Source organism: Maylandia zebra, linkage group LG15, assembly GCF_041146795.1.
Source record: "Maylandia zebra isolate NMK-2024a linkage group LG15, Mzebra_GT3a, whole genome shotgun sequence".
Taxonomy (NCBI): domain Eukaryota; kingdom Metazoa; phylum Chordata; class Actinopteri; order Cichliformes; family Cichlidae; genus Maylandia; species Maylandia zebra.
Window position 1 is genome coordinate 7655215 of NC_135181.1, and position 25511 is coordinate 7680725.

General features: G+C 41.6%; 2 protein-coding genes across 3 annotated transcripts; both read left to right on the forward strand.

Annotated features, from left to right (window-relative positions):
• The first annotated feature begins 1321 nt into the window (after window positions 1-1321).
• Window positions 1322-16069, forward strand: lpin1b (lipin 1b). Of its 2 annotated transcripts, none has more exons than XM_004541967.5 (20): window positions 1322-1511; window positions 6763-6966; window positions 7069-7164; window positions 9118-9389; window positions 9530-9643; window positions 9738-9861; window positions 9948-10284; window positions 10638-10731; window positions 10853-11037; window positions 11149-11242; window positions 11407-11476; window positions 12121-12213; window positions 12299-12360; window positions 12455-12593; window positions 12805-12953; window positions 13410-13496; window positions 13677-13829; window positions 13925-14039; window positions 14232-14335; window positions 14423-16069. In XM_004541967.5, the coding sequence occupies exons 1-20, from the start codon at window positions 1437-1439 to the stop codon at window positions 14595-14597; spliced, it is 2742 nt and encodes a 913-aa protein (XP_004542024.1). In that variant the 5' UTR covers window positions 1322-1436; the 3' UTR covers window positions 14598-16069. The 2 variants fall into 2 exon arrangements, with proteins under 2 accessions (XP_004542024.1, XP_004542025.1); XM_004541968.6 differs by lacking the exon at window positions 1322-1511 and adding an exon at window positions 4140-4726.
• A 1116-nt stretch (window positions 16070-17185) lies between these two features.
• On the forward strand, window positions 17186-25505 carry gnpat2 (glyceronephosphate O-acyltransferase 2). The gene is made up of 16 exons (XM_004541966.3): window positions 17186-17322; window positions 19059-19259; window positions 19350-19526; window positions 19696-19825; window positions 19974-20101; window positions 20208-20283; window positions 21143-21294; window positions 21397-21527; window positions 21917-22158; window positions 22662-22919; window positions 22995-23074; window positions 23309-23449; window positions 24263-24362; window positions 24462-24555; window positions 24674-24735; window positions 24940-25505. The coding sequence occupies exons 1-16, from the start codon at window positions 17311-17313 to the stop codon at window positions 24990-24992; spliced, it is 2037 nt and encodes a 678-aa protein (XP_004542023.2). The 5' UTR covers window positions 17186-17310; the 3' UTR covers window positions 24993-25505.
• Window positions 25506-25511: the final 6 nt, after the last annotated feature.

The following is a 25511-nucleotide window of genomic DNA, read 5'->3' on the forward strand; positions in this document are numbered from 1 at the left end:
AAACCCCAGAGGAGCAGATTCGTTTAGCTGAGAAAAGTCATCAGGTTGTTGCCAGGTTTCAGTTAAGCAGAAAAAGTCAAACTTACGGTCAGATAGGAGGTCTTGGATGAGAGGTCCCTTACTTGTCAATGAACGAATGTTTAGAAGACCGAAGTTGAGTGGAGTATCTTCTTTTTTGCTAATCGCAGTGGGCGCCCTGGGCAGGTGGGCTAGAGATCGATGGTTGACAGCCCGATCAGGGTTCCTGCGAGGGCGGCGAGTAGCAGACCAGAACGATTTAGTTCCATTGGAGTTATGGAAAATCCTGCGGGACCCGCGATGGATGTATCTCTGGCGAGGCTGGAAAGTGATGCCCGGGTGGTAGTGAAGCTCCCGGAAAGGACTGAAAATCTAGCAGCACAAGCACAGAGATGCTAACATTAGCGTGGAGGCTGTTAGGTCCAGAGTGAAGGGGAACGTCCTTACATGTTTAATAGACATTAAAGCTTTAATATGAAAGGAACAACTCTTTTTATCTAGCTGTAGTGTCACTTTTCAAGAAAATCTCACATGGTCAGGTGGGAGACATTTGATGAGCTGACACTGAATGACCTTTGTACCCTTCCTCAGTTCTGCACTCAGTTCTCCAACTTTTGTCATGATGAGTCTGGTTTGCACATTTCTGTGAAGGGAGTAGCAAACTCTACTCTTCTAATATAGCAAATACTTTATGAATACATTTCATCTCTTTAAAATTAAATGTGCTGCTGGGAATCCTTGGCACTCGTGTGAATGTCACTTTGACACATAACACCCACCAAACAGTGTTTTAGACTAAGGAGCCCCCCCATCCCCACCCCTTAGACTAACAAAGGTCATCAGTTCAAACACACTGTGTATAATAGTCTAATATTAATTACAGTAATCACTGGAAGAGTCACTGGGTACTTGGGAGTCTTGGATTTCACCCAATGCAACAGGTGGTCTTGTCTCAACGTGATGCAACAACACTATACTGTCAACAAAGGATCAACACCCACAACAGGTGGCACAGTCTGAACTAATGAGACATTTACATATTAAAAGGCACTGTCAGGCATGTCTTATTAGGTAGATCTCTGTGCCAGTGCAGCTTATTGTGTCATTCTTGTGTGATCATGTCTAAAGGGAAGATGCCCAGTTCCACTAAAATGCAATTTTAGCAGGTGTCCCCCTCATCAAATGCCTAAGAAATCAAAGGGTCTGGTGCATGATGACCACTCCAGACCCAGCTCAGGTTTCCAACCAGGGGGCCTGGGTAAATTTAGTAAGACACTGTTCACTTGCACTCAACAGTCAGACACTTGACATGCGCGGAGAGAGTAAGGATACAAGTTCTTGAGCAGACCAGACTCATATCTATCGAGAGGTGGCAAAGACCAAACATCTGCCGCTGGGATTAAACACACTATGGAATCATGATATCAGCAGAAGATGGAGACGAGTTAGATGAGGCTGCTCAGAACTATGCCACTGACACCACCTGGAGCTGGGTAAAGCGATTTAAGAAAAAAGAAAATCATCTGCATGTGTGGAAAAAAACACAAAAGCATGAATAACGCTTAAAGCAAGTTATACCCGTTTGTGTGTTTCAGCATTTGTGCAATGTGAACATGAATAAAATAGTCACGACAACCTTTCAAAGTCATGCAGTAGGTTCTCTGAGTAGAAGCAGGGAGAGCGGGGTTGTATTTTTCCATAATCCACCAGTGTAAGACTAGACGTTACCACTGAAACTGAAGATGACGGGCTCAGACTCATTAGGTCAAGTAAAAGTTACGAGATACCCTACAGCAGTTGTTATCAACTATATTCACAAATGCATCCACAACACCGAAAGACAGCAGATGTTTTCCTTTTTGTTTTTCCGTATTTGTTTGACATCTTACAGTTAACTTAAATGACTTTTTAAAAACAATCTGCAACCATAAGCCCTGGAAAAGCTCATTATTTTTCATTTTAGTCTCTGAGTCAGAGTTTAGTCTTTTCAGCCTCTGTCTCATGATCCTCAGGCCAGAATCGCCTCAGCCAATCAGAAACCTATATTATTTTAACAACTGACTCAATTAAAATGTCGTTTAACAAGAATTAGTAATACCTGAGGCAAACTGTGTTGAGTAAGTCCGGTTTATGGTGGAGTCATTTGTAAAAAATGACTGTCAAGCACCTTTCGCTGCATTTTTTGTATGTATTAAAGTGCATGACCAGATCTATGACAGGACAAGCAAACATTTTACCTGTAAATCAGTAATTCATTTAAATGTTAAATGTAGCACGTTGTCTGCAGAATGGACAGTGTGCTATTACACCCTTACATTGTAAGTACAGTATGTGACCACTGCTTAGGAAGGCAGTGAACTGACATCTCACAAGTCATCACTTCCTCTTGGCCTCACAGGGTGTGAGAACACAAAAGCAAAAATGATTTCCCCTTAGCGGGGCTGTCCTAAAAGAACAAGAACAGCTTACATGTTCACCAGTTGAGGTCTATTACAACAGTGTAAATGCACCAAGTAGAAATTTGAAGCTGATGTTTTTCTTCAGCCGAGTAGGCAAGTGAGACTGTCACATGTCAGCAGGTTTCTTGTAGCCTGACACAGGTCACGTCTCTGACCATTCATGTTGAAAATTAAACTGATATCATGTGCTTTTTTAAAAGTGTACAACGCTGGCTGAGTTTGCCTGGCAAAACAACGTGTTCTTGGAAACATGTCGGCAGCTATGTGGCTCATGTATCCTCGGAGGGTCCAGTGACGCCAGCGTTTGTCACCGACATAATGTGTGTCCCGCCTGTTTACGTAGGCACTCTGGGATAGGCTTACCGATGGTACAGATATACATCGGTATGTGTAACATCGAGTGTTTAAAGGACAGGGTGTTTACTGCAGATATTTAAAATAGTTTATGTAAAAAAACAAAGCGAAAGTGTTTTGGCGTTCAGTGTAACAGTGTAAGCATAACATGTTTTACACTGATGAGTTGTTTTGACCCCTTTTTAGGTACACCTGCTTAAAAGGCTTGTTGCTTATATGTGATCACGTGGCAGCAACACAATCCATTTAGGTATGTAAACATGGTGAGGATCACCCACCAAAGTTCAAACTGAGCATCTGATTTAAGTGCCAGACACGCTGGTCTGAGCATTTCAGAAACTGATGATCGAGTGGGATTTTCCCATATAACCATTAGTAGGGTTTACAGAGAATGGTCTGGAAGTGAACAAACATTAATTGAGGCCAGTTCTCTGGGTGGAAGTCTCCTATTGATGCCTCAGGTCTGAGGAGAATGGAATCTGTACCATGAAGAATTAAGGCGCCCCTGAAGGCAAAACGAGGTGCTAACAATAAATAAAGTGGCCAGTGTGTAAAGATGACCATAGGGTGTAATAAAGTAAACTTCTGCAAAAGCGAGATTAAAAGCATCCTGGCCAAAAATATTTGCATTACTTCCATTTGAAATTTGCATTGAGGAAAAAAATGACTAAGAGCGCCTCATATTTCCTGACACCAACCGTCAGAATTTGAAAAAGGATGGTTGCGAAAGTGCAAACCTAAAACAATAAACGCTCATTTTAAGTTGTGATGGAAAACTACTATGAAGACACACACTCTTCCCCTTTCTGCCTCACAGTCTGGAAAAACAATTAGATCGTGTTCACTCAGAGACACATTTTCCCAGACACACAGGCTGAGCTTGGTTTGGTTGCAGAAGAGCTGCACGTGAGGCTTTTGTAGCGTGTAACCCCGTCCAGTATTTGTCCTGGAGCATGAGGGGAGAAGCAGTCTGCTGTCAGGATTTTGGGCTCTGAGGCACAGAGATACAGACAGAGTGGTTTTGGCAGTAATGTAATTGTACCATTAATGACAGTAGAGCCGCTTTTTTTAAATTAGAAATGAAATTGGTGCATTTACATCCTGACTTTGTTTCCTTCTCGAGTATGTTAGTCTTTGCAAACTCAGCGTTTGCATCTTTCTACATTAAATACCTATTTTTGCTTATGTTTAGTGTCCTAATCTCACTAACCACGAGCCGACCACATCCTCTTCGCACAGTCTCACTGGAGGGTCTCGCGCTGTAAGCAAACATGGCATGTGTTACGAGGCAGAGCTGTGATTGGCTAGAAAGATCACCTCACAGCATCAGACCTGACTGACAGACTGGTGACTTTAAACGCTTACGAAGCTTCCACTGCTTCCCGCTGTCAAAGACTTAAGTAAAGTGAGATGTCTTGCTGTAGATTTATTTTTTTTGTTATCAGGGTTACAAGTTTAATGCGACTGGATGTAAACGGTCACGAAAGAGCATAAAGTCACTCTGTAGGCACAGAAGAGCTCCGACAAAGTAAGAAAGAGGGTAATTTTGTTGCCACTGTGGCAATTGAATCGATTTTTTCTTTCTTCTTGGCAACTCAACAGCTCGACGCTGATTGGCCAACTAACGGGTCGGGGTTTTTTTTGCAAGTGACGTCACCCAGTGACAGGACTCCTGAGTGAGAGGAACAGACTCGCTTAGAGAGGAAGAGTCAACGCTTTAACTTAAACGGTAGCGTTTTTTCTCCATGCTCCCAGGAGCTGCATCCGGGCATCAGACATCACCTGTATCGAGGAGCAGGAGGTCTTTTAAAATGTTTCGTTGTTTTATTATTCCCGGTTGATGAAACGCTCGTCTCCCGTGTGTTGGTTAAAAGGCAGCCCCTCAGCTCAAACAGGTATGTTTTGGATTGTTTATGTATATTTGACTGCACCTGACTCTGAGATGAAACCGATGATAAACTGTCTTTATTTACTCTGTAGATGTCTGTTATAACCACGCTGGCCACTTGTGTGTCTTTTATCTGTCTTTACGCTCATTAAGCTTTTTTCATTCATCACAAAAAATTCCCGTTTGCCCTGTCAGGAGGTATATGAGTCAGCTGTTTACCATATCGATTAGACCTTATTACACTTTTAGGTGTTTAAACATGCGTTATGGAAGCTGATTTGTCACATCACATGTTTTTTATTTTAACATTTAAATAAAGGAATTTCCTTACATGTAGAAGGTTTTATTTTCTTACATAATCAGGAATAGATTGCATCTTGTACTGTGTGTTTCTGTGTATTGATGTGGGACTGAACACATTATCTGCTAAGCTGTTCAGCCAGACTCTTCCAAATGAACATACCACAGCTAAACACAAGTGGATGGATGGATGGATCCTTTATTGATCCCACTGGGGAAATTATTTGGTCACAGAGCAGGATGTGCCACAGGCATATACTGTGAGCCTTATACAATGAAAAAATTTGCACACAACGGTGATTTAAAAAAAACCCCAAACAAATATAATAAAAATGAGATTAAGTTGAATAGTAAACAGTAATCGTACCAGAGAGTAGTGCTAATTACATTAATGAATAGCATCCACACTATAATTCTAAAAATTAATTAATTAATTAATTAATACAAAGAGTGGATCTATTACTTTCTTCCATGTTTCCTGTCATATATACACTGTTCCAGTGGTGGATGCTCAGGCTTTATAAAGGCTCAGTTTAAGATAAATAAGGATTCTTTTCAACTGTGAATAATACTAAGCTATTCTAAAGGATACAAATGTGGCGCTGAAAAAGTGCATAAAAGGTCTTCTTTAGATGGAGGAGCTCTTTTTCTGAAACCCAGCCCGAGTATTTTGCTAGTTTTCAGAGACACTGAGATGAAACAAAAAGAGGAACAAACACAAGACATCTATTTTTAGATTAGGCTGCACTGTACTGTGTAACAGTATTTTGCACTAAAAGTCCTCTGCTTGAAAGTCAACAGTGTCGTAACACAACGCCCCGGTGGAAAATTCAGTTAATAATTTAATACAGCAAAGGTAATTTAGAAGAGATCTTTTATAAGATTTAACAGTCGGTGTCTCTGTTCTTCAGACAGGGCCTCGTCTCTTGTTCACATGTCCTCAAGGGGTAGGATATGTTGGCATTTTTCCAACATATTTAAGGCCATCTTTCCCTGGATCACCACCTCCAGCACTCTCATCCTGTCTGTTACAAGAAGCTATACAAATCGTAATAGTAGTCAGTCTTTACCCTCTGTAGCCTGCTTACGGCCAAATATAAGACGCTAAATATGTTCCAATTTTCACCAGCGCGGGGCTAGAAATGGAAGCTGAACTATTTATAAAATGTTTCTATTTACATTTGTTTTTTAAGGGGAACTCTAAATCCTGTTGGTGTTGAAAGGTTGTTTGACTCAAATGGGCTTAAAAAAAAATACATAAGGGGGTGGATGGGGGTTTTATGCATTGAGTTCATGCTATATTTACTGTATTACATTATATACACATGACTTGACAGTCTGGTCTAACTTAGTCTGTCCTTTGACCTTTGATGTGTGAATGGAAAACAGTTGTAAGGCTTTACAGACTCACAGTATGAGGCCCGAGGGGATGTAAGATGTAAGAGAGACAGTAAGGTCAAAAGTGGTAACAGGTTCTTTGTACAGTTTGTAATTACAGATCAGGAAACAGCTTCAACTCCTTCTTCATCTCTTATCCATACAGAAAGCTTATTTTACCTCAGAGTGTTGGAATAGCTCGCCCTATTTCCAGCGGGGTGAGAGTTATGTCACCAGTGCTTTGATTCACGGGCTGAAGATTGCTACGGCAGATGCCCACTCATAAGCGCGTCCACTTTTGAAAGTTGGCCGAGTTCAGGAAGAGGTGACTTACGCAAATAATTTTAATCCGTTCACTTCCCCCAGACCCGTCAAACCATGAATTTCGTGGGCCAGTTGGCGGGCCAGGTGTTTGTCCAGGTCAAAGAGCTGTACCGAGGCCTCAATCCCGCCACCCTCTCTGGCTGCATCGACGTCATTGTTGTGAGACAGCCCGATGGCTCCCTGCAGTGCTCGCCATTCCACGTGCGCTTTGGCAAGCTGGGGGTCCTACGGTCCCGAGAGAAAGTGGTGAGAAGATAAAAAAAAAAACAACGACAACAACAACAAGGGCATCTTTAGAGGAAAAGTTTAATGTTCTAGTTTGTTCAGCTCTCACCCTTTTGCTTTTAGGTGGACATGGAAATCAACGGAGAACCAGTAGATCTCCACATGAAGCTTGGGGAGAACGGCGAGGCGTTTTTTGTGCAAGAAACAGAAAATGATCAGGTAACGATTGGGAGCGTTTCCGCGAAGCATAATGCTGTCTGCATGTAATTATATTTTGATTAACTAATTTGGCCAAATCATCTGATCTCATGTGGAACTGCTTAAATGAACAGGTGAGAAAATGACACAGCAGTGAAGAACTTTATATAAAAAACCCTAAAAGACTGTTATATTTGTAGCCATATAAAAGGCAGTACATTTCGATCGTGGCTCAAGAGTTGGGAGTTCGCCTTGTAATCGGAAGGTTGCCGGTTCGAGCCCCGGCTTGGACAGTCTCGGTCGTTGTGTCCTTGGGCAAGACGCTTCACCTGTTGCCTACTGGTGGTGGTCAGAGGGCCGGTGGCGCCAGTGTCCGGCAGCCTCGCCTCTGTCAGTGCGCCCCAGGGTGGCTGTGGCTACAATGTAGCTTGCCATCACCAGTGTGTGAATGGGTGGATGACTGGATGTGTAAAGCGCTTTGGGGTCCTTAGGGACTAGTAAAAGCGCTATACAAATACAGGCCATTTACCATTTCCGCCTTTATGTGGCCTTTTTGATTCAAATAAAACCAAGATTCAAATGATAACACTTTATTTACACCCTGCGCTCACACACTCCCCATTTGCAACTGAAAAGTGTTATCCAAACTTTCTTTTTCCTACTCGGAATGATAGTAGTTTGAACAAAGTCGCACTGTGTGCAGAGTTGGCACAGCACCCAGGAATTTCTCCCCTTTCCTTTTTTTAAAAACCGACTGCCTTTGTTTATCAGCGAGCAAGAGCTGAGAACGCAGAATTTACTCACCAAGGCTTTATGACCTGGAAGTATGTCAAACACTGGGAGCATGAGGATAAATCGGAAACTGGATAAATATGCTTCTGGAAATTTAAATGTTTGCAGTATTGCAGTATTTGTGAAACTGGCTTAAGTATTAGAGAAATGCTCAGAGCTTGGCGAGTTAAAGATATGTCAGAATTCCTCCAGTCTGACCTACATTTCTACTTTTTATGTTTACAAAACTTCACGGAAAGCCGTTTTTCCTCAGTTTTTTGGAAAGTCAGTGTTTAATTTTATTTTGGTTTTGCGAGGTTCAGTTGCAGCTTTAAAGAGCCTGGTTGCATGTACTCTCATCTTCTTTCTCTTTCTCTCTCTTTTTGGCTTTGTATGCACGTGAGGATGCATGCAGAAAAAGATAAAAACAAGCTCTAAAGTACTGAAGCTTGGGGCTGGCTGTAACGAGGGAAGTGTCTGATTTATTTTCCCCTGGGTGGTGTCAAATTCTCAGGCTTGAACGAGCAACTAGGGGAGGAGCGTTGTTTCTCTGAACCCATTTTCTTGGCTCAGGGAAGCAAAACGTGAGGCATTGTTGTCAGACCACAAATCATGGTGTTATACGTCAGTTTGTCTTCGCTTTCTGTTTTTCCCCTAAGTCTGCACACACATATTTATGTTCCCCTGGATGGACAGCAGGAGACCTCCTGGAAAACTCTTTTCTTTTCCTAGAAGGAGGGATCATAAAAGTGACCAGAACTGAGAAACAGAGTCTGCTTCTGCTTTGGCAAACCCTTTCCTCTGTGGAGGTTTTTGCAGTTTGGCAGTTAATTGCAAACCTATGTCTCAGACCAAAGTCATGCGATACACTAACTATGGAGTGGGGGATTTATTGCAATGATTATAATCTACTTTTATGCAGAGTGTTGTTATCTTTTGTTTCTCAGTGGTTGACATAGCTTCATGTCAAAGCAGGAGATAATAGCTGTGCAGGTTGCACTATCACATGTTGTTCTGCGTTACAAAAACCAAAGTGTGAACAGTAGGGGAGTCAGCAACACTCCTACAGCACCCAATTTCAGTGCAGACCTAAAGCTTTGACAGTAAATCCAAACAGATTTCCTCATGTGGGTAGTTTTTGGTGTAACGTTCAGACTCTTTGTCTGCTCGGCATTGTTTCACTCCTGTTTCCTGTCTTAACAGGAAGTGGTTCCCTCCTACCTGGCCACCTCTCCTATCCTATCAGATGGACCTGTTTTGATGGGGAAGATCTCCGGGACACCCATACAGAATCTGTGCTCCGTGGCAAGCAATGGCGAGAACAGTAACGTGATGATGAAGAAAAGGAGGAAGAGGAGGAGGAAGGCTCGGGCGGACAGCCTGAGGAGAGAGGAAAGTGGAGACTACTCCGCGGACGAAGACATGTTCCCCATAGACATCAGCTCGGATGAAGTGGCAGAAATGGAGAGCAACAGGTAAGAGCTGGCCGTGAGGAGTGAAGGGAAATGGTGAAGGACTAATCAAATACCCATGCAGAGGATGAGGATGATCACCTGACAGTGTAAGAGAGAGTAAAGAAAACCCTGACTAACTCGTCTTTGTGATTATACTCCAGGTCTTCATCTCGGGATGTCTCTAGAGAGGAGAACACAGTTGGTTCGACCAACAGTTCTTTCAAACAGGCTGGCATGTACACTCGTTCAGATGGGGAGTGGAGTCCCATTCAGAGGTGCTCGACTCACACAAAATACTTTCACACCTACAGTAAATGCTATAAATCCATGAAATAAATGTGGAAATGCTATAATCTCTTTTTCTTTTAGTCCTGGAAACTCTCGCCCCACATCTCCCAAGAGTGATTCTGAGCTAATTGGCAAACCGTCAAACACAGACAATCAGAATCCAGAAATGCACTGGGCGTGGGGAGAGCTGCCTCAGGCCGCCATGGTAGGAAAGCCTTAATCCTGATACCCTAATCTGCAGTGTTGTTATTTCTTCAGCTCATATCATCATCCTCTTCTCCACTCTTGTAGCCATCTGTCCTTCCACTGAAGTCCAGCCCTCCACCAGTTTGCCCCGTATCTATCCCGGTGTCTGAAAGCACGCACTTCCGTGTGATTACGCCTGAGGTGTCTTCGGAACAGTGCGGACCCTGCTCGGAAATACCAGCACTGCGACTGCTGATGCCGACAGAGACGATGCACACAGAGGAAATGGTCGATGCAGAATCCATTGGGATGGAGTCTCAAACGATAACTTCGGCGATGCAAGTTACAACAGTGGGAGGCGTGGCAGCTCGTATGGTGGCCGACATGGAGGACACTTCACCCCGTCCACAAGGCAAAGCAGACTCTCCGTCAAAGAAAAAAGGTAAACCTTAAAAAGGTTTCCCCACGTATCATTTAATGCACTGTGTTACGTCGAGAAGCTGCAGCTTCACACTGCAAATTGCTCAAACTCAATCAGTTGCTCTCCGTAGTATAAGATAAGATGCAATATAAGATGGATTTACAGCCAAAAATGTGTCTGAATCGCTGCATATGATTGCAAAGATAAACAGGGGCCAGGTGAACGGATCTGGTACTACAAGGAAGCTTACAGCCTCATAATAATCCATCTATAGACCCTCTCACAGAGATCAAGCTGGCAAATGATTTGCTTCTGGATAAATCAGTCGGGGGGGAAAAATCTAAGAGGCTGAAAATGAATTTGCTCTTTTGCAGATAAAAGGAGTCGCCATCTTGGTTCTGATGGAATTTATCTGGACGACATCACTGAGCTTGAACCGGAAGTGGCAGCCCTTTATTTTCCTAAGAGGTATTTGGACATCACGCACGCTTTCATGTTAAGAAAAGTTTCATACAGTTGTATTTCTGAACTGTGCAGAATGATCAGCGAGATTCTTATCAAAAGTATCTCCTCTTTTTCTTTTTTGCAGTGACACTGGTGCAACAGTGAGGAGCATCTCGGATCCGGGCCTCCACAGCACCAGTCAGTCTCCTCAGTCTGTAAGCTCTGGAGGAGACAGTGGAGTAGACAGTTACTGCGATCCCATGTCTGACCTGCCATCAATTGCCATCTCTTTGTGTGGGGGGCTCAATGACAACAGGGAGATCACGAAAGGTAAACGATCACGTGACATGACACGACTCCAAGATGCACTTTAGACACTGTGTTGTAAGCATGGGGAATAAGTAACGTGTGGGTTTTTTTTCTTCTCCCTTCCTTTTACAGAGCAATTTTATAAGAAGACCGTGTCCTATCAGCAGTTCACAGAGAACCCCTCTATCATCGACGACCCCAACTTAGTGGTGAAAATTGGCTCAAAGTAAGACATTCGAGTGTACTGAATGGATTCATGTGTCACACACTGCGGGCAAAAACAGCAGCGTTAGCACAACTCTTTGGCCTAATGAGCTAAAATTGGCTGAAAAACATGTGTTTTGCTGCATTTATGGAAGGGCTAAAAATACATTTTGTTATCTCCCACAGGTACTATAATTGGAACACTGCAGCTCCGCTTGTGCTGGCTATGCAAGCCTTTCAGAAGCCTCTGCCAAAGGTAAGAGTTGATTGCAGACGCTGCACAGATATTTAGGAGTCAGTAAGTTGGGTTGGATTACATGAGAAATATTCCCCCTTCTGACTGATCCCGGTACTGCACCACTTTACATAACATAAGGCCTAATGTGGAGTCTGTGGACCTCAAACCTCACTGTGTTCAGTTTTTGCTACTGCAGACAAAATTTACATTGTGTAACAAATGTCTTCCAAACTTTTGCTCTCAAGCTAAATGTTGTTTTCTCCTTTGTTCTCTCCCCGTCTTATTTTATTACTCCCTCCATCCATCTGTTAGTCCTCCTGCCCTAATTACATTCACTCAACCTTACAGTTCCTCCTCTGCTGTCTGACCAGTGTTCTGGGCTACAGCTCTGTATGTTTATTTTTTGTTTTAAACACCCCTCCCCCCTTTAATATCTCTACACAAGCTTTCACTTTTATTCTGTTGGTGTATTTTCCCCCGCTTCGGCCTCAGGCACATTCTTGGTTTTGCCTCAGTGTTTGTTGATTTACGGTATAGTTTGCTTTATTTTTTAAGTGTGTCTTTATGGCTTTGTGTTGTGGTTGCTTGGTGTGTGTGTGTGTGTGTGTGTGTGTGTGTGTGTGTGTGTGTGTGTGTGTGTGTGTGTGTGTGGTCTGCTTCAGGCTGCAGTGGAGAACATCATGAAGGAGAAGATGCCCAAGAAAGCAGGAAGGTGGTGGTTCTCCTGGAGAAGCAAAAACAGCAGTGCCAAATCGGTAATTTAAAGCAGCAGCTATGTTAATTGTGAACAAGTTACGCGCCAGATAAACACCAACCTGGCACTGTTTTTATTACCTATAGGATTCAGCCTCTGAGCGTGGGGCCTGTTGCACTGCTGAGCAGGTTGGGAATATGACAAGCAGGTAAGAGAGCATTCCTGGCTCAAAATTGTCCTTGCTCACTTACTGAGGTTTATATTGAAGCATATAAATGCCCTGTTCACCTCTCTGATGACAGACTGAAAGAAGAGTCATCCTCTAGTGATGAGGACCACCGGGAAGCCAAGCAGAACTCTTCCCTCATACAGACAGAGCCGGTACTCACAACGGGAGGCGTGTCTTATAAGAAAACTCTCCGACTCACATCAGAGCAGCTGGTGAGCACACAAGTTAAAGCACAAGTTTGGATATGATAGAGAGATAGCTCAAACATTAAAAAAGAAGCATAAAAGAATGAGTTACCAGCTTGAGCAAGATGGCAGCAGTAAAGATCCACCTGACAAGCCCAAATGGTGCAGCTATAACACAATTCTCTTCCTTTCTGAGTGGTTTTTCATGGATTTTCACCCCCTTCACCAAATTTCCCAGCTGTCTCTTCAGTTGCAAGACGGGCCTAACGATGTCGTGTTCAGCGTCACCACTCAGTACCAGGGAACCTGTCGCTGTCAAGGCACCATCTACCTCTGGAACTGGGATGACAAGATAATTATCTCCGACATAGATGGAACCATTACCAGGTGCGTGTGTCTTGTTTTTGTTTTTTTTAATGCATAATGGAGTTTAGTTTGGACGGCAAATCTACTGGAAGTGGCTCCAGTATTAGGTTCATCTGCATGCTGTACAACTCTGTGCACAGCAGGGTTCAGTGTGATGAATAAACTCTTCACGGCTATTCCATCTGTAACATTTATTCACTGCTGATTATGAGGCAATTTGTCATTCTGATCAGAAGATTAAATATGCAGCTTCTTGCAAAGGTAGCATTTAATAGAGAGCTAGCAGGTACTTTTCCAGTTATTGTGACATTTAAATCCTCTCTCAGACTAAACAGAGGATGCTTTTATATATTCCAACAATGAGAAGTATTCCAAAGGGTTTTAAATCTGGATGACTATGACATAAAACATCATTAGATTTTTACACAAGTGCAAAAAAATGCATTTTTAATAACGCTTGCTTGTATTTGTCTCCAGGTCAGACACATTAGGTCATATCCTGCCCACACTCGGGAAAGACTGGACACACCAGGGGATTGCTCAGCTGTACCACAAAGTCAGCCAGTAAGAACTACTTTGTTAACAGTCTACTCTCAGTTTTAAAGTAAAGCATAAAGGAGATTTTATAGAAATAAAATAAAGCTCTTAAAGAAATGCTTTTACAAAGTTAAAGAAATTATTTAGTAATTTCAACTCTCTATTGACACAAGTTGGTTAATATTAATCTCTTCCTCTCCACATCAGAAATGGCTACAAGTTCCTGTACTGCTCAGCCCGAGCGATCGGCATGGCTGACATGACTAGAGGTTACCTCAACTGGGTCAACGAGAGAGGCACTATGCTTCCTATGGGCCCCGTCCTCTTGAGCCCGAGCAGCCTCTTTTCAGCTCTGCACAGGTATTTCAGATCACAAACGTGCATCTGTTTTTCTATATTAGTACATGAGAGGATGCAGGAGGAACTCATCGTGCAGTGCTGATTGTGTTTCACAGGGAGGTGATAGAGAAGAAGCCGGAGAAGTTCAAGGTAGAGTGTCTCACTGATATCAAGAACCTCTTCTACCCCAACAAGCAGCCGTTCTACGCAGCATTCGGCAACAGACCGACGGTAACTCACATGCGGCTCTGCAGAGCTTACAAACAGTTATATTTGCTTATAGTTTAGTCTATTTCTCACCATAAAAGTGAGTTTGGATGTTCACTGAGGGTAAATTGAAGCTTTTTAGGTATTTTTTGCACTGTTTAAGTCTAATATCCAGTATATCTAACATTAAAAATGCCCCTGTTCTTGTCTTTGTAGGATGTATACTCATACAAAGAAGTTGGGGTGTCACTAAACAGGATTTTTACAGTGAACCCCAAAGGGGAGCTGGTGCAGGAGCACGCCAAGACCAACATCTCATCGTAAGTCCTTCACCCAGGTCCCACTGGATTGCTCTCATGGCCCTTACAGCATCACTGCATCATCTCGCTCTCCTCTCTTCTCTTCAGCTACGTACGTTTGTGCGAGGTCGTTGACCACGTGTTTCCGCTGAAGGCCCGAGCGTCCTCCTCTGACTTCCCCTGCTCGGACACCTACAGCCACTTCACCTACTGGAGGGAGCAGTTCCCCCTGGTGGAGAGTCAGGAAACTACACCTCAACAGACCGCCAGCTCCAGCAGCTGACCGACTACCTCTGGCCTTTGGAGCAAGGACTAAATGATGGTGTGCTTGAGATGTAGCAGAGGGTTGGAGAATGATGTGTGCGAGTGTATAATTGTTGAGTTTTCGTTTTGTTTTTTCAACAGAAGATGGAGCACTTTATAAATGGACAGCGGAGAGTAAAACTAGTAAACGAGTAAAGCAATCTGCTGTGAATAGTCTTAATTCACAAGATGGATATAAGCACACTTTTATTAAAAGATGGACTTTGGGGTCATCTGACTAAAAGTATGTATGTGTAGTGAGGAATAAAATATTAGTATTTTATTCAGGCAGCTTAGTATGGATACTATTTTATAGGGAGTGTTGGCAATATATCAGTAGCTAGACTACAATGTATGACCTAGACAGTTCTTTAACACACACTATAGCTGAATTATGGCCTCTGTTTATCATAACGAGAGAGCAGGTTACTTAAATTTGTGCCAAATAGTCAACGTGGAATTTATTTTCTTACTGTGATCATCTGCTCTGCAGGGCCAGAAGTGGTGTAAACATTTCCACATACATACATGGCTTAAATTAAAACAGTATAGTTAAACCAGCATCTTCAGTTGAATTCTACATTTGGCTTCATTTCTGCGTTTATTTATATATTTATTTAACCGATGCCATTTTTTGTCCTCTTTAGTTTACACACAGCCTTCAATCAGCATGGAAGTGCAGCTCTCCACATGCATTTGTACTATGTAGCAACACATATGTGAGGCGACCGAGCCAGTGAGTGTCAGGACAGAAAAGCACAACACTTTAAAGCATCGTCTTCCTTATTTGCGAGAGGGATTGGTGAAATATTTGTTTTTCTATTCAGAGTCTGCATGTGCTGTGGTGAGAATGTGATTTCAGTTTGTGAGGTGCAGTTTTTCGCCTTTCTGTTATAGTTCATGTAGTCTACGTTACTGTATAAGATGCAGACTGTGTAAGATGTAGCGTACACTTCTGCTACTGCTAGCAGCTAAGAGAGGTCATAGTATTTTAAGAAAAAAAGGGTCTTTATATCATATAATGCGGTCATATGAATATGTAAACAGGGACTGAGTCACTTAACAAATAAAATTGGCAGAGTATTATCAGCCTGTAGTATAGTTTCTAAGAGATGGTGTGTGTGTGTGTGTGTGTGTGTGTGTGTGTGTGTGTGTGTGTGTGTGTGTGTGTGTGTGCATAATGCTTTAACAATGCTATTATTCTTTCAATGAAAGAGCTAAAGTAGCGTGAAATTGTTTTTATTTTTGCCTTAGCTGTGAACGTGATCTGCATTTTGCTCTCTTTTGAACAGTTGCTTGTTAAACTGGTGCAGTCGGACTCATAAATGACATTGGGGTAAACACTTTATGTGTGAATAGAAACAATAAAGACTCCTCTGCTTTCCTAACTCATGAGATGATCATTGTTCGGCAACAAAAAAATACATAAATAAAATGAAGATTTACAAAAATGTTCACCTTCATTTTTGTGGTTGCTCTTCATTTTGAGACTGCTCACCACTGAAGAAACTGATACCAATTGCTCTTGACTGGTGAAGCATGTTTGAGTCTGTAGCTCGAGACTGAGTGGACAGAGGGGTGGAGGCCAGGGCGAAGGTCAACCAAAAGGACTTCAGTAGTAGTACTAGTAGTTCTACGTGATTTATTAGCTTGTATGGTCACCTTTAGCAGCAATAACTTTACGTCATTGTTTTCTGCATGACTTTATCAGTCTCTTACAACCCTGTGGAAGAATTTTGCCCCACTCTGTACGCCACCACTGTACAATGTTGCTTCATTTCATTGAGGTTTGTGGGCATTTACTTATGCACATCTCTCTTAAGGTCCTGCCAAAGTATATCAATTTTACTATCTTGACTTTGACGGGGATGCTGATAGATTTGCTGAAAGGCTTGGGATCATGGTCCTAATGAATTTCTCAGTTTTGACCAAGCTTTAGCTGTTGGACAGAAGGTCTAACATTTGCCTTCAGAAGACTTTGGTACACAGAGGAGTTCATGATTGACTCAAAGACTGCAAGCTGCCCAAATCATGACCCGTCCACCACTGTGCTTGCCAGTTTGCACAGATATCGCACAACAAATGTGGGGCTGTGCATTACCATCTCCACTTTGCTCTCATCTGTCCAAAAGGACATTGTTCCAGAAGCCTAGTACATTTAACATTGTAACTGAAGCCGGTACACCTGGAACTCTTGGGGGGTTTGCAGTTTCTCTGAGTGTTGCCTTTTAGGGTGAATTTGATGGGAAGTGCACTTCTGGGAAGATTGACAGCTGCCGTGAATGTCACATGTGAATAATCTTAAGCACATCTGAATGCTCCAAACCAGCAAAACTGACAAAAAAACAACGATAATTTAATCAGTCCCTGTGGAGTGCACGCTCAGTTGATGTTTAATTCTTGGTTATGTTTCCTCCAAAAATATTCAGACATTTTTTTCCACATCAGACAAACTCGAGATCACTTAAAACATTAGCTATCGCACTCAACAGCGCGCGTGGGGTTACTTGGGAGCAGAGGGTTGAGTATTACAATATGCGGGAGGAGTTTCCAAAACCCAGGCACACCATTGGCCCCGGGCCCCGAAGTGCTGCATATTTCACGCAGTGTGGAGCGAAGATAGCGTCCAAGCACAAGAAAGACAGTCATTGAGGCCAGTCACCAGTCAGCTTCAGTGTTAGTGTCCGCAAAGAATGACGAGTACGGTAAGAAGCAAGTTTTAAACGCGTCTGTTTTTATCTTCTCTCTGGCCCGTCGACGCTTTTCTTTAAACCTTTCAAAGTTAGCGGCGACTATAAAATATATAATACCCAGAAGGAGACCGCCTGAAGGAAACCTGTAGCGATGTTCGCTTTTGTCTGCCTTCAAGCAGGGCTTGTTTTTGCTGTTAATTATGCAGGCAGGGGTGTCCTGTGGAGCCTGGCCGCCTTAAGCTGCTCAAACTTTGGCCTACTAAGAAAAACAGCGACTGTATGTAAGCCGCTGTTGCTTAATAGTTTTTCACCAGCCAGTGTTGGCAGGTCACAGCAGCCTGCAGAACAGAGCAGCGAGGAGATAACGACTTTTATGGTTTTAACTCGATAAACTTTGTGATTTAATAATTTAATTTGTCTCAGACCACTTTTCCAAAGTAACAATACGTCAGTTTTTCCTTACTGTTAAAATAAACAAAACTAGTGCTTGTATAAAAGGTTAATAAACAATTAACACATTAATGGGATAACTATAGGGATGCGCCCGTTGTAAAATAACAGTTCAAAATAACAGTGTGGTGAATAGTTGTTGTCCACATATATTATCTTTTACCCCCGCCCCCTCTTTTTTATTTTATTTTATTTACCAAAGAAATAAAGAGTCTTACAAAACTACAGTCTGCTCTATAAGAATTATAGCATTTTTAAAAATGTATTTATTTCTGTAGTTTTTGTCTGTTTTTTTTTTGTGAGCTTGCAGCTTTAATTCAAGGGTTTTAAGAAAGTTTTGCATTAAGTGCCTTTAGGTTTGAATTTAATAGCTAAAAAGCTGCTCTGCTGGTTTGACTATTAAAGGACATCCCATTTATTTTTGCTTGAGATGCTTTTACCGTATGCTTTAGGTCATCATCCATTTGCAGTGTCCGATCAATTTTGCAGCACTTGACTGAGTCCAAGGCGAGAGTGTAGCCCTGTACACTTAACAGATCATCCGGCTTCTTCAATCAGTACTTACATCATCAAGAAACACCAGTGATCCAGCTTCACTAGCAACCATACCATACCATACCATACCATACCATACCATGCCATAATGTTACTGCCACCATGTTTGGCAGATGATGTGGTACGCCACGGATCATGTTCTTAGTCATGCTTTGGTCTTACTGTCATTCTGGTACAAGGAAATCTTTGTTTAATATAAATACACGCGAACTTTCGGAAGTTGTTGTGATTGGCAGTTTATTATTTTTGCAGAATGAACCAGATTGTAGAGTTTTTTACTATGTGTCTGATAGATTTATTTCAGTTTACATTTAACTTCTGTAATAAAAATTCAAGTGAAAAGCTACAAAATGCAAATTCACCAGTTGGAATCAATGCCACATATTTTATTAGCTTTATGTGTTACGAAATAACAAGGGAACAACCTAACCTTGTCATGAAATTGCTTATCAGTCAACTGTCCAATTAATTTATAACCTCTGAAAATGGGACGCTGTGCATACAAATGGATATAATTCCTAAATGGGTAATGCAGTAAATTTGTTAGACCCCTTGAATTAAAGCAGAATGTGTACAGTATAAAAAATGTGGTGCTAATAAATCCGTATTCAAAACAATCTTGCTCTGTACCCATGTTACTGAGTTGGTAGATTAGTAGTGTTGTTGTTGTTTTCTATCCTGTTACAGATGTTCCAACATCTTAACTTTGAGACTTTTAACATAAACCTTACTCCTTCCTTCAGTATAAAGATTCAGGCACTGCAAGCCTGAAGGATGAGGAGGAGTTTACGGATATATTGGAGGAGAGGAGATGCACAACTGATCTTGGCTATGCCCTGAGAACCTTTAACCCTCAACCGTACAAAGGAGCCCCATCCAGCTCCACTTCTGACCTCAAGAAAGCTGTACTGGAGTCCCAGTATCTGCGCTATATTGCCAAAGAGGTCAGTCATTTTATTTATTAAAAAAATATAGTTTTTACTGTTTTGTTGTCAAAATAGTCAGTTTTTCCTCCCCTACATTTTCCCTCTCAGATTGCCTTGGAGACGGGGTCATCCGTGGAGAAGGTGAGACAAGAGGCTCGTGGGATTTTGGAGGAAATGTCTCACAATCTGCAGCTGGGGTTTATCAGGCTGATGGCCTACACTGTCAATAAGGTGTTCAAGAGACTCTTCAGAAGCATCTATGTCAACATGGAAGGACTCAACATGGTCAGGACTCATCAGAAATCAATACACTTTAATCAGTTATTGGCCAGTTTGTTTCAACAGTAGCTCTTTAGAGGTCACACAACCATTCTGATAGATTTGCTTTACTATAGTATTTACTACTATTTACTATACAGAGAACCTTGGAAGTTAAAATTTTCTGTCACTGCAGCTGCAGCAAGCCATCCAGGAGAGTCCTGTGATCCTGATGCCCAATCACAGGAGTTATGTGGACTTCTTGATTGTCTCCTTCATCCTGTTCACCTACGACATCCCAATACCTGTCATAGCTGCAGGAATTCGCAAGTATCTATTTGAATTAAGACAACAAAGTGTTATTTAAATCATACTAATTATACACAACATTATATCCATTTTGATTGCATCGTAGCATCCAAATATTATTATTATTATTGTTTATTTTTTTGTTCCGACTCCTTCTCTTTAAAGCTCTTGCAAGCATGAAGGTTGTTGGAGAGATTCTGCGTCGCTCCGGAGCTTTCTTTATCCGAAGAGCAATCGGCTCTGACAAGCTGTACTGGGCGGTGCTGTCAGAATATGTCCGAACAATTGTCAGGGTAAGACAAGGACTTTTTAAAAGTATTCCTAAGTGCATCTTTGGCAGTCAGCTTCTTTAACAATTAAAAGAAGAAGGCTTCCAACAGCTTAATGTGTTTTTTGTAGACAGGATGTGCTCCTTTGGAGTTTTATGTAGAGGGTTTCAGGAGTCGCACACTGAAGTCTGTGGTGCCAAAGCTTGGTAAGTGTCTAAATGTACACCTTTGTTGTTTTTGTTGCTGTTCCCCAGGATATCAAAGTGTGTGCATCTCATTATTTTGGACTTTTGTTTTTTTTTAGGTTTTGTTGCTTTAATTTTATAGCAGTTAAGCATGATGACCTTTTTCTATGGTGGCCCGGGGAGGTCAAATGCACTGCAAGATAAGAAAACACCAGAAAAAAGAAAAATCCAGCACAAGCAGACAAAATACAACTGAATAAAACAAAGCAGAAATGGTGAAAAAACAAACAAAGAAAAAACAACCCACAACAGAATTTGAATAAAACAATTGAAGTAGGGAAAGAAAAAAGAAATTTCACTAAATGCAACAGAAGAGTTTCTGGAGAGACAATAAGGTGATGGACCAAAACATGAAAACAATTACACTTAGACTCACTTAAAAGATTCATTTAATAATGTAGGTGTTTGCTATTAGCTGTTTACTGTTAGCTTGTCACTTCCGCAGCTGGTCCGTCACATTATTGTCTCCCCAAAAACACTTCCATTGTGTTATGTGAGGTCTTTTTTGTTTTTTAGGGTTTGTTTTGTGAGATTTAGCTGTGTTTTTTCTATTTCTGTTGTGTTTTATTACAGGTTTGACCTTAAAGGGCCATTGTACCCTTTTCATTGTACAGTACTTTACTTTTGCACACCAAGGGATCATGCACTCACAGTTTAGGATATTTTAATTGTGAAAAGTCAAACAAGTTTACAGTATTTTTAGATCATTTTGTGTAATTTGAATATTCTTTTCAACTTATTTTTATTTCCATATGTATTTTTACATATTTACTTATACATGTTTTGAGCATCTTGGTGCCACATCTGCATTTGTCTGCAGGTATGATGGACATGGTGCTGGAGCCATATTTTAAAGGTGAGGTGTTTGACATTACGCTGGTGCCCATTAGTATCAGCTATGACAGAGTAGTGGAGGAGTCATTGCTTGCACTTGAGTTGTTGGGTGTCCCCAAACCCAAAGAAAGCACCACCGTAAGTTTCGTCTCATTGCTGACTTGATAACATTTCCCATGTAATCTTTGGTCCTGAAAGATATGAAACTACAGGCCTCTTGCCCTCGCTCTTTCACTGCAGGGACTGTTTAAAGCTAGCAGAGTTCTGCAGGAAGATTATGGCTGCATGCATGTGAACTTTGGCCGCCCCCTGTCTGTTCGACAGCTGTGTGAGGGAAAGATAAATCGGAGCGAGTACAATCTCATACCAAGGTACAGATTTGCTTTTTTTTTCTGTTTATGCAAGACATGGTAGCCATGTGTGCCAAAGTCACAATTGGCTGTAGCTAAAAATTGTGAGTACTGAGTATACACCAACCAAAGTGAGTATTAAATGATTTTATGATTTACCATTTATGTATTCTGTTAATGTAATCTCCATTAGTGATATATAAGCAGTTCAAATGAAGTGCATAAAACACCTTTTACATTTTTGAAATGTGTTTTTATTTATTTTTTCTTACTCATAGTGAGTGTAAAATGAACCAAATCAACAAAAGCATAACAAGTGTAACAGTGATACAACTTAAATGAATATTTTTGTCGTTGTAAACCTTCAAAGCCTGTATGTAACTTTAGAATCTACCTTGTTTTCTGTTTAGAGATCTTCCACAGAGACCAAGTACGGAGATCCAGGACTGTGTGAACTGGGTGGCTCATTTGATTGTGCGAACCCAGGAGGAGGGCTCATTGATCAGTCCTTGGTCTCTGATGGCTTGCCTGTTGCTCCAGGCTCCAATCACAACTTTAACAGAAGAGGGTTTGCAGTGGCATGGGCTCACGGAAAAAACACTCTGGCTCAGGAAGCTGGTGCTGGACTTCAGGGGCCGTCTGAACTGGCCTGGTGAGTGGGCCAGATGGATTTCAAAGATATCAATTTATTTTAATTATACTGTGTAGAAAGCAGCAGCATCAAGCTTAGGGTTAAGAACAATATAGGCTTTGCTTATAGTGGGCATTTAATGAAGCTTGCTTTCCCTTCAGTGACCAGCAGGTGTCCTTAGCATATTGCATTGCTAGACAACCAGACGCTGTTAATGCAGAGGAGTAACTGAGTAGTTTCCTTGCTGTTGCATAGGCTCCTTTTGACCCGGTCCTGTGTGGATCACAAAGATTAGGTGAATGCAAGTTGGCACAAGTGTCCAGAATCACTTAGGAGATGTTCAGTGGATTAATGCACTTTAAGTAACTTATCCTAAGAGGACTCCACTGAACTGTCTCACTTCACAGGTGTCCTGTGTGTGGACATTCACACATGCAGGCACGTGTGCACACTTCAACACACACACATGCACGCATGACTTTCTGAAGGTCATGTGACCCTCAAACTTTACACCCGTTTTGCAGCACACACCACAGACTCAGACGTGATGTCATCCACCGTGGCTCTTCATCACTCCATCGTCCATCATAAAGCGGGCCGTGTCTGCCTGGTTCAGGATGGAGACCCTGCGAGCCAAGATCCACTCAGCCCAGAGGAGGGTGTGATGAGGACGGCGGCGGCGGTGCTGATGCTGGTTTCCTACAGGAATCAGGCGTTGCATGTCTTTGTGCGTCCAGGAATACTTGCTACTGCCATCCACATCACAAAAAGCACACAGAAGGGTAAATGTTAGGTGCAGTTGCAGATTCTGAGTCTCATGAATAGACACATCTTGTTTAACTTTTTTCTGTTCACAGATGAGCTGTTCAGCTTCTTCTGCTTCCTGCGGGACGTCTTCGCCAATGAATTCATCTTCATCCCTGGCAGGGCATCGCAGGTAACAGCCATGTTTGTCGGGATCACGATTATTCTGTGCATGAACTGGGTAAAAGGCCAAGGTCACTGTAGCCTCTCGTTTATCCAATTCCCAGGAAGAGCTAATGAAAGAAATTTTGTGCTTATAGTGCTTCAGTGTTTTGCTACTATCATATTCATACACACTTGTGTGTGATTAACAATGAGACAGATTATTGTTACTCATATTGCATATGTCTGCCCCTCCATCATTTAGGACTTTGACGAGGCATGTTCACTCCTGCAGAAATGTGGAGCAGTCCACATGAGTGAACAGGAAGTGACCGTGTTGGAAACGGGGCTGGAAGTGTTATCCTTTCTGCAGAAGCTGCTGCAACCCTTCTTAGACTCATATCAGGTCCTTCTAACTTGAGTATCTCTCTCTGTGATTAAGTGTATTTCGTGGAGAGTGACTGTTGTGAAGATTCTTGGTTAGATGTTGTAAAGTTTTTTTTCTTATTATGGACCTTCTATTGTATTCTAAGAAATGTCATTAAACATTAACCACTGTTATCAGATAACAGATTATGACTAACAATCATGGCATAGTTTCTAATGACATAAAGAGACATGCTGTAGTTGCATCTTTGAAACTTGAAAAATTATAAATATTGTCATTAAGACATTTTATGACCATAAAGAGTTCAATTTTGTGGGAGCTTATCTGCATTAGCAAAAGTATATCGAAAACTTTTTGTCTTTTAGTAAGACAAATACAGTTTTGTGTACTTCCTGGTTTACATATATTAAGATTATCTTTAGAGAGGAGATGCAGTTCATATCACTGAGTCTGAAACTAAAGACACGAGTCCTGCTTATGTGATTTAAAATGGATATTCCAAACATCAGTTTATTTCCATCTTGTGTCTAATGTTTATAGACTTATAGATTTATAGATGCACAGTACAATATTTAATGACTTCAAAGAATCTCTTGCAACTTCACAGTAACCATCAAATGGTGGTCAAGATGGTTTACAACTAAACTATTAACCATTTGGAAAACATTAACATCTGCTAACATGAAAATTATTTGTAACATTGTTAACTTACTATTGACTAAATTTTAGGCAAAGCATTTATTACTTTTTGACCATAATTTGACTTTATTTCCACATTAATATACCAACGTTTTAATGATGTTTTGGGGGGTTTTTTCCCCTCATGTCCAGCTGATCTTCAGGTACTTGTGTGAAAACGGAGCTCACGTGTTTATGGAGAAGCAGTTCCTACCTGCTGTGCAAAACCTGGCTACAAAACTCATCCTCTCAGGTAAAACTGAGTGTGTGGAATGACCTCTGAACTCTAGAGTTGTCTGCTACCTGGTAACTTGCAGATAACTCACAGTTTTTTGGGTTTTTTGTTTTGCAGGTGATCTTCACACCTTTGAAGTCCTCTCTTCTGACACACAGAAAAATGTTCTTTCTGCACTGCGGAGACTGGAGGCAGTGACAAAGTTGAGGGCGTGAGTAATGAGATTAAACCTACAGCCCTGTTTGGTTTTAAGCTCATTTTCTTTGGTGGTTTGAGAAGCTGTCCATAATGCTGATGCCAAAGTTACACATGCACTCTTCTCATCTCAGGTCCCAGCAGAACGAATACAAAGTGAACAAAGCAGCTGTCAGAAGAACTGGTGACATACTCTGTAAGATTATTTGTGATATTCCAGTAAAGATAAAGCTGCTGTTTTGTGTCCGTCTTGAGAATTTTGTTCTATTTTTTACCTTGCTGTCTTTAAAATGATCAGATTATTTTACATATACAATTACCGATTAGCTTACAGTTGTTTACTACACCCGCCTGAGGGATCTTTCTTATTTTTGTTTTTGTTCCTCTTCTTTCACTGTAGCTGGGAAAATCCCCCCTGAGAGCCTCCACGCTATACCTGACGCAAGACTTTAGTGTCAAGTAGAGTAAATCCATCTTCAGTATCAGCTCACAGTCCTGCTCCCCCCATCCCCAAACTTGCCTGTCTCTTCATTACTTCTTCTTCCTCATTTTCATCCCTGTGGTCTCTTTAGCAGTTTGACTGTGTAAAGATGCAAATGCAATCTGAGCTCACAGGCAAAATACTTGATCCCGGATGCCAGCCAGACTTAATCTACTGAATGTTGGCTACCTCTGTGTCCTTGCTGACATGCGTTTGAGACCTGAGAAGGCTGAGATGAAGCTAAAAAGCCCTGCAGGATAAATGTTGGTGGCCTATTGCTGATTTAGTTTGACTGTAACCAGAATCAGTAGGTGAATAATAACATACTTTCTATTGCTGATCCTTATTTTTTTGGTAAATATATTGCCATAGATGTATTATTAATGACTGAGATAATGAATAAGAGAGCACTTTAAAATAAACTTGGTTGCCAGTAAGATTTGGTATAAAAGAATGTAGCAATAAAGCTCTAAAGGCCAAAACAAGCAAAG

Bases quoted from the DNA above. Each gene is read 5' to 3' on its own strand.
- lpin1b (XM_004541967.5), top strand. From the start codon at position 1,437: ATGATATCAGCAGAAGATGGAGACGAGTTAGATGAGGCTGCTCAGAAC. The intron at 11,038-11,148 runs GTAAACGATCAC...TTCCTTTTACAG, and splicing joins CAACAGGGAGATCACGAAAG to AGCAATTTTATAAGAAGACC. The intron at 12,954-13,409 runs GTGCGTGTGTCT...ATTTGTCTCCAG, and splicing joins ATAGATGGAACCATTACCAG to GTCAGACACATTAGGTCATA.
- gnpat2 (XM_004541966.3), top strand. The intron at 19,527-19,695 runs GTCAGGACTCAT...CTGTCACTGCAG, and splicing joins ACATGGAAGGACTCAACATG to CTGCAGCAAGCCATCCAGGA. The intron at 24,363-24,461 runs GTAAAACTGAGT...TTTGTTTTGCAG, and splicing joins TACAAAACTCATCCTCTCAG to GTGATCTTCACACCTTTGAA.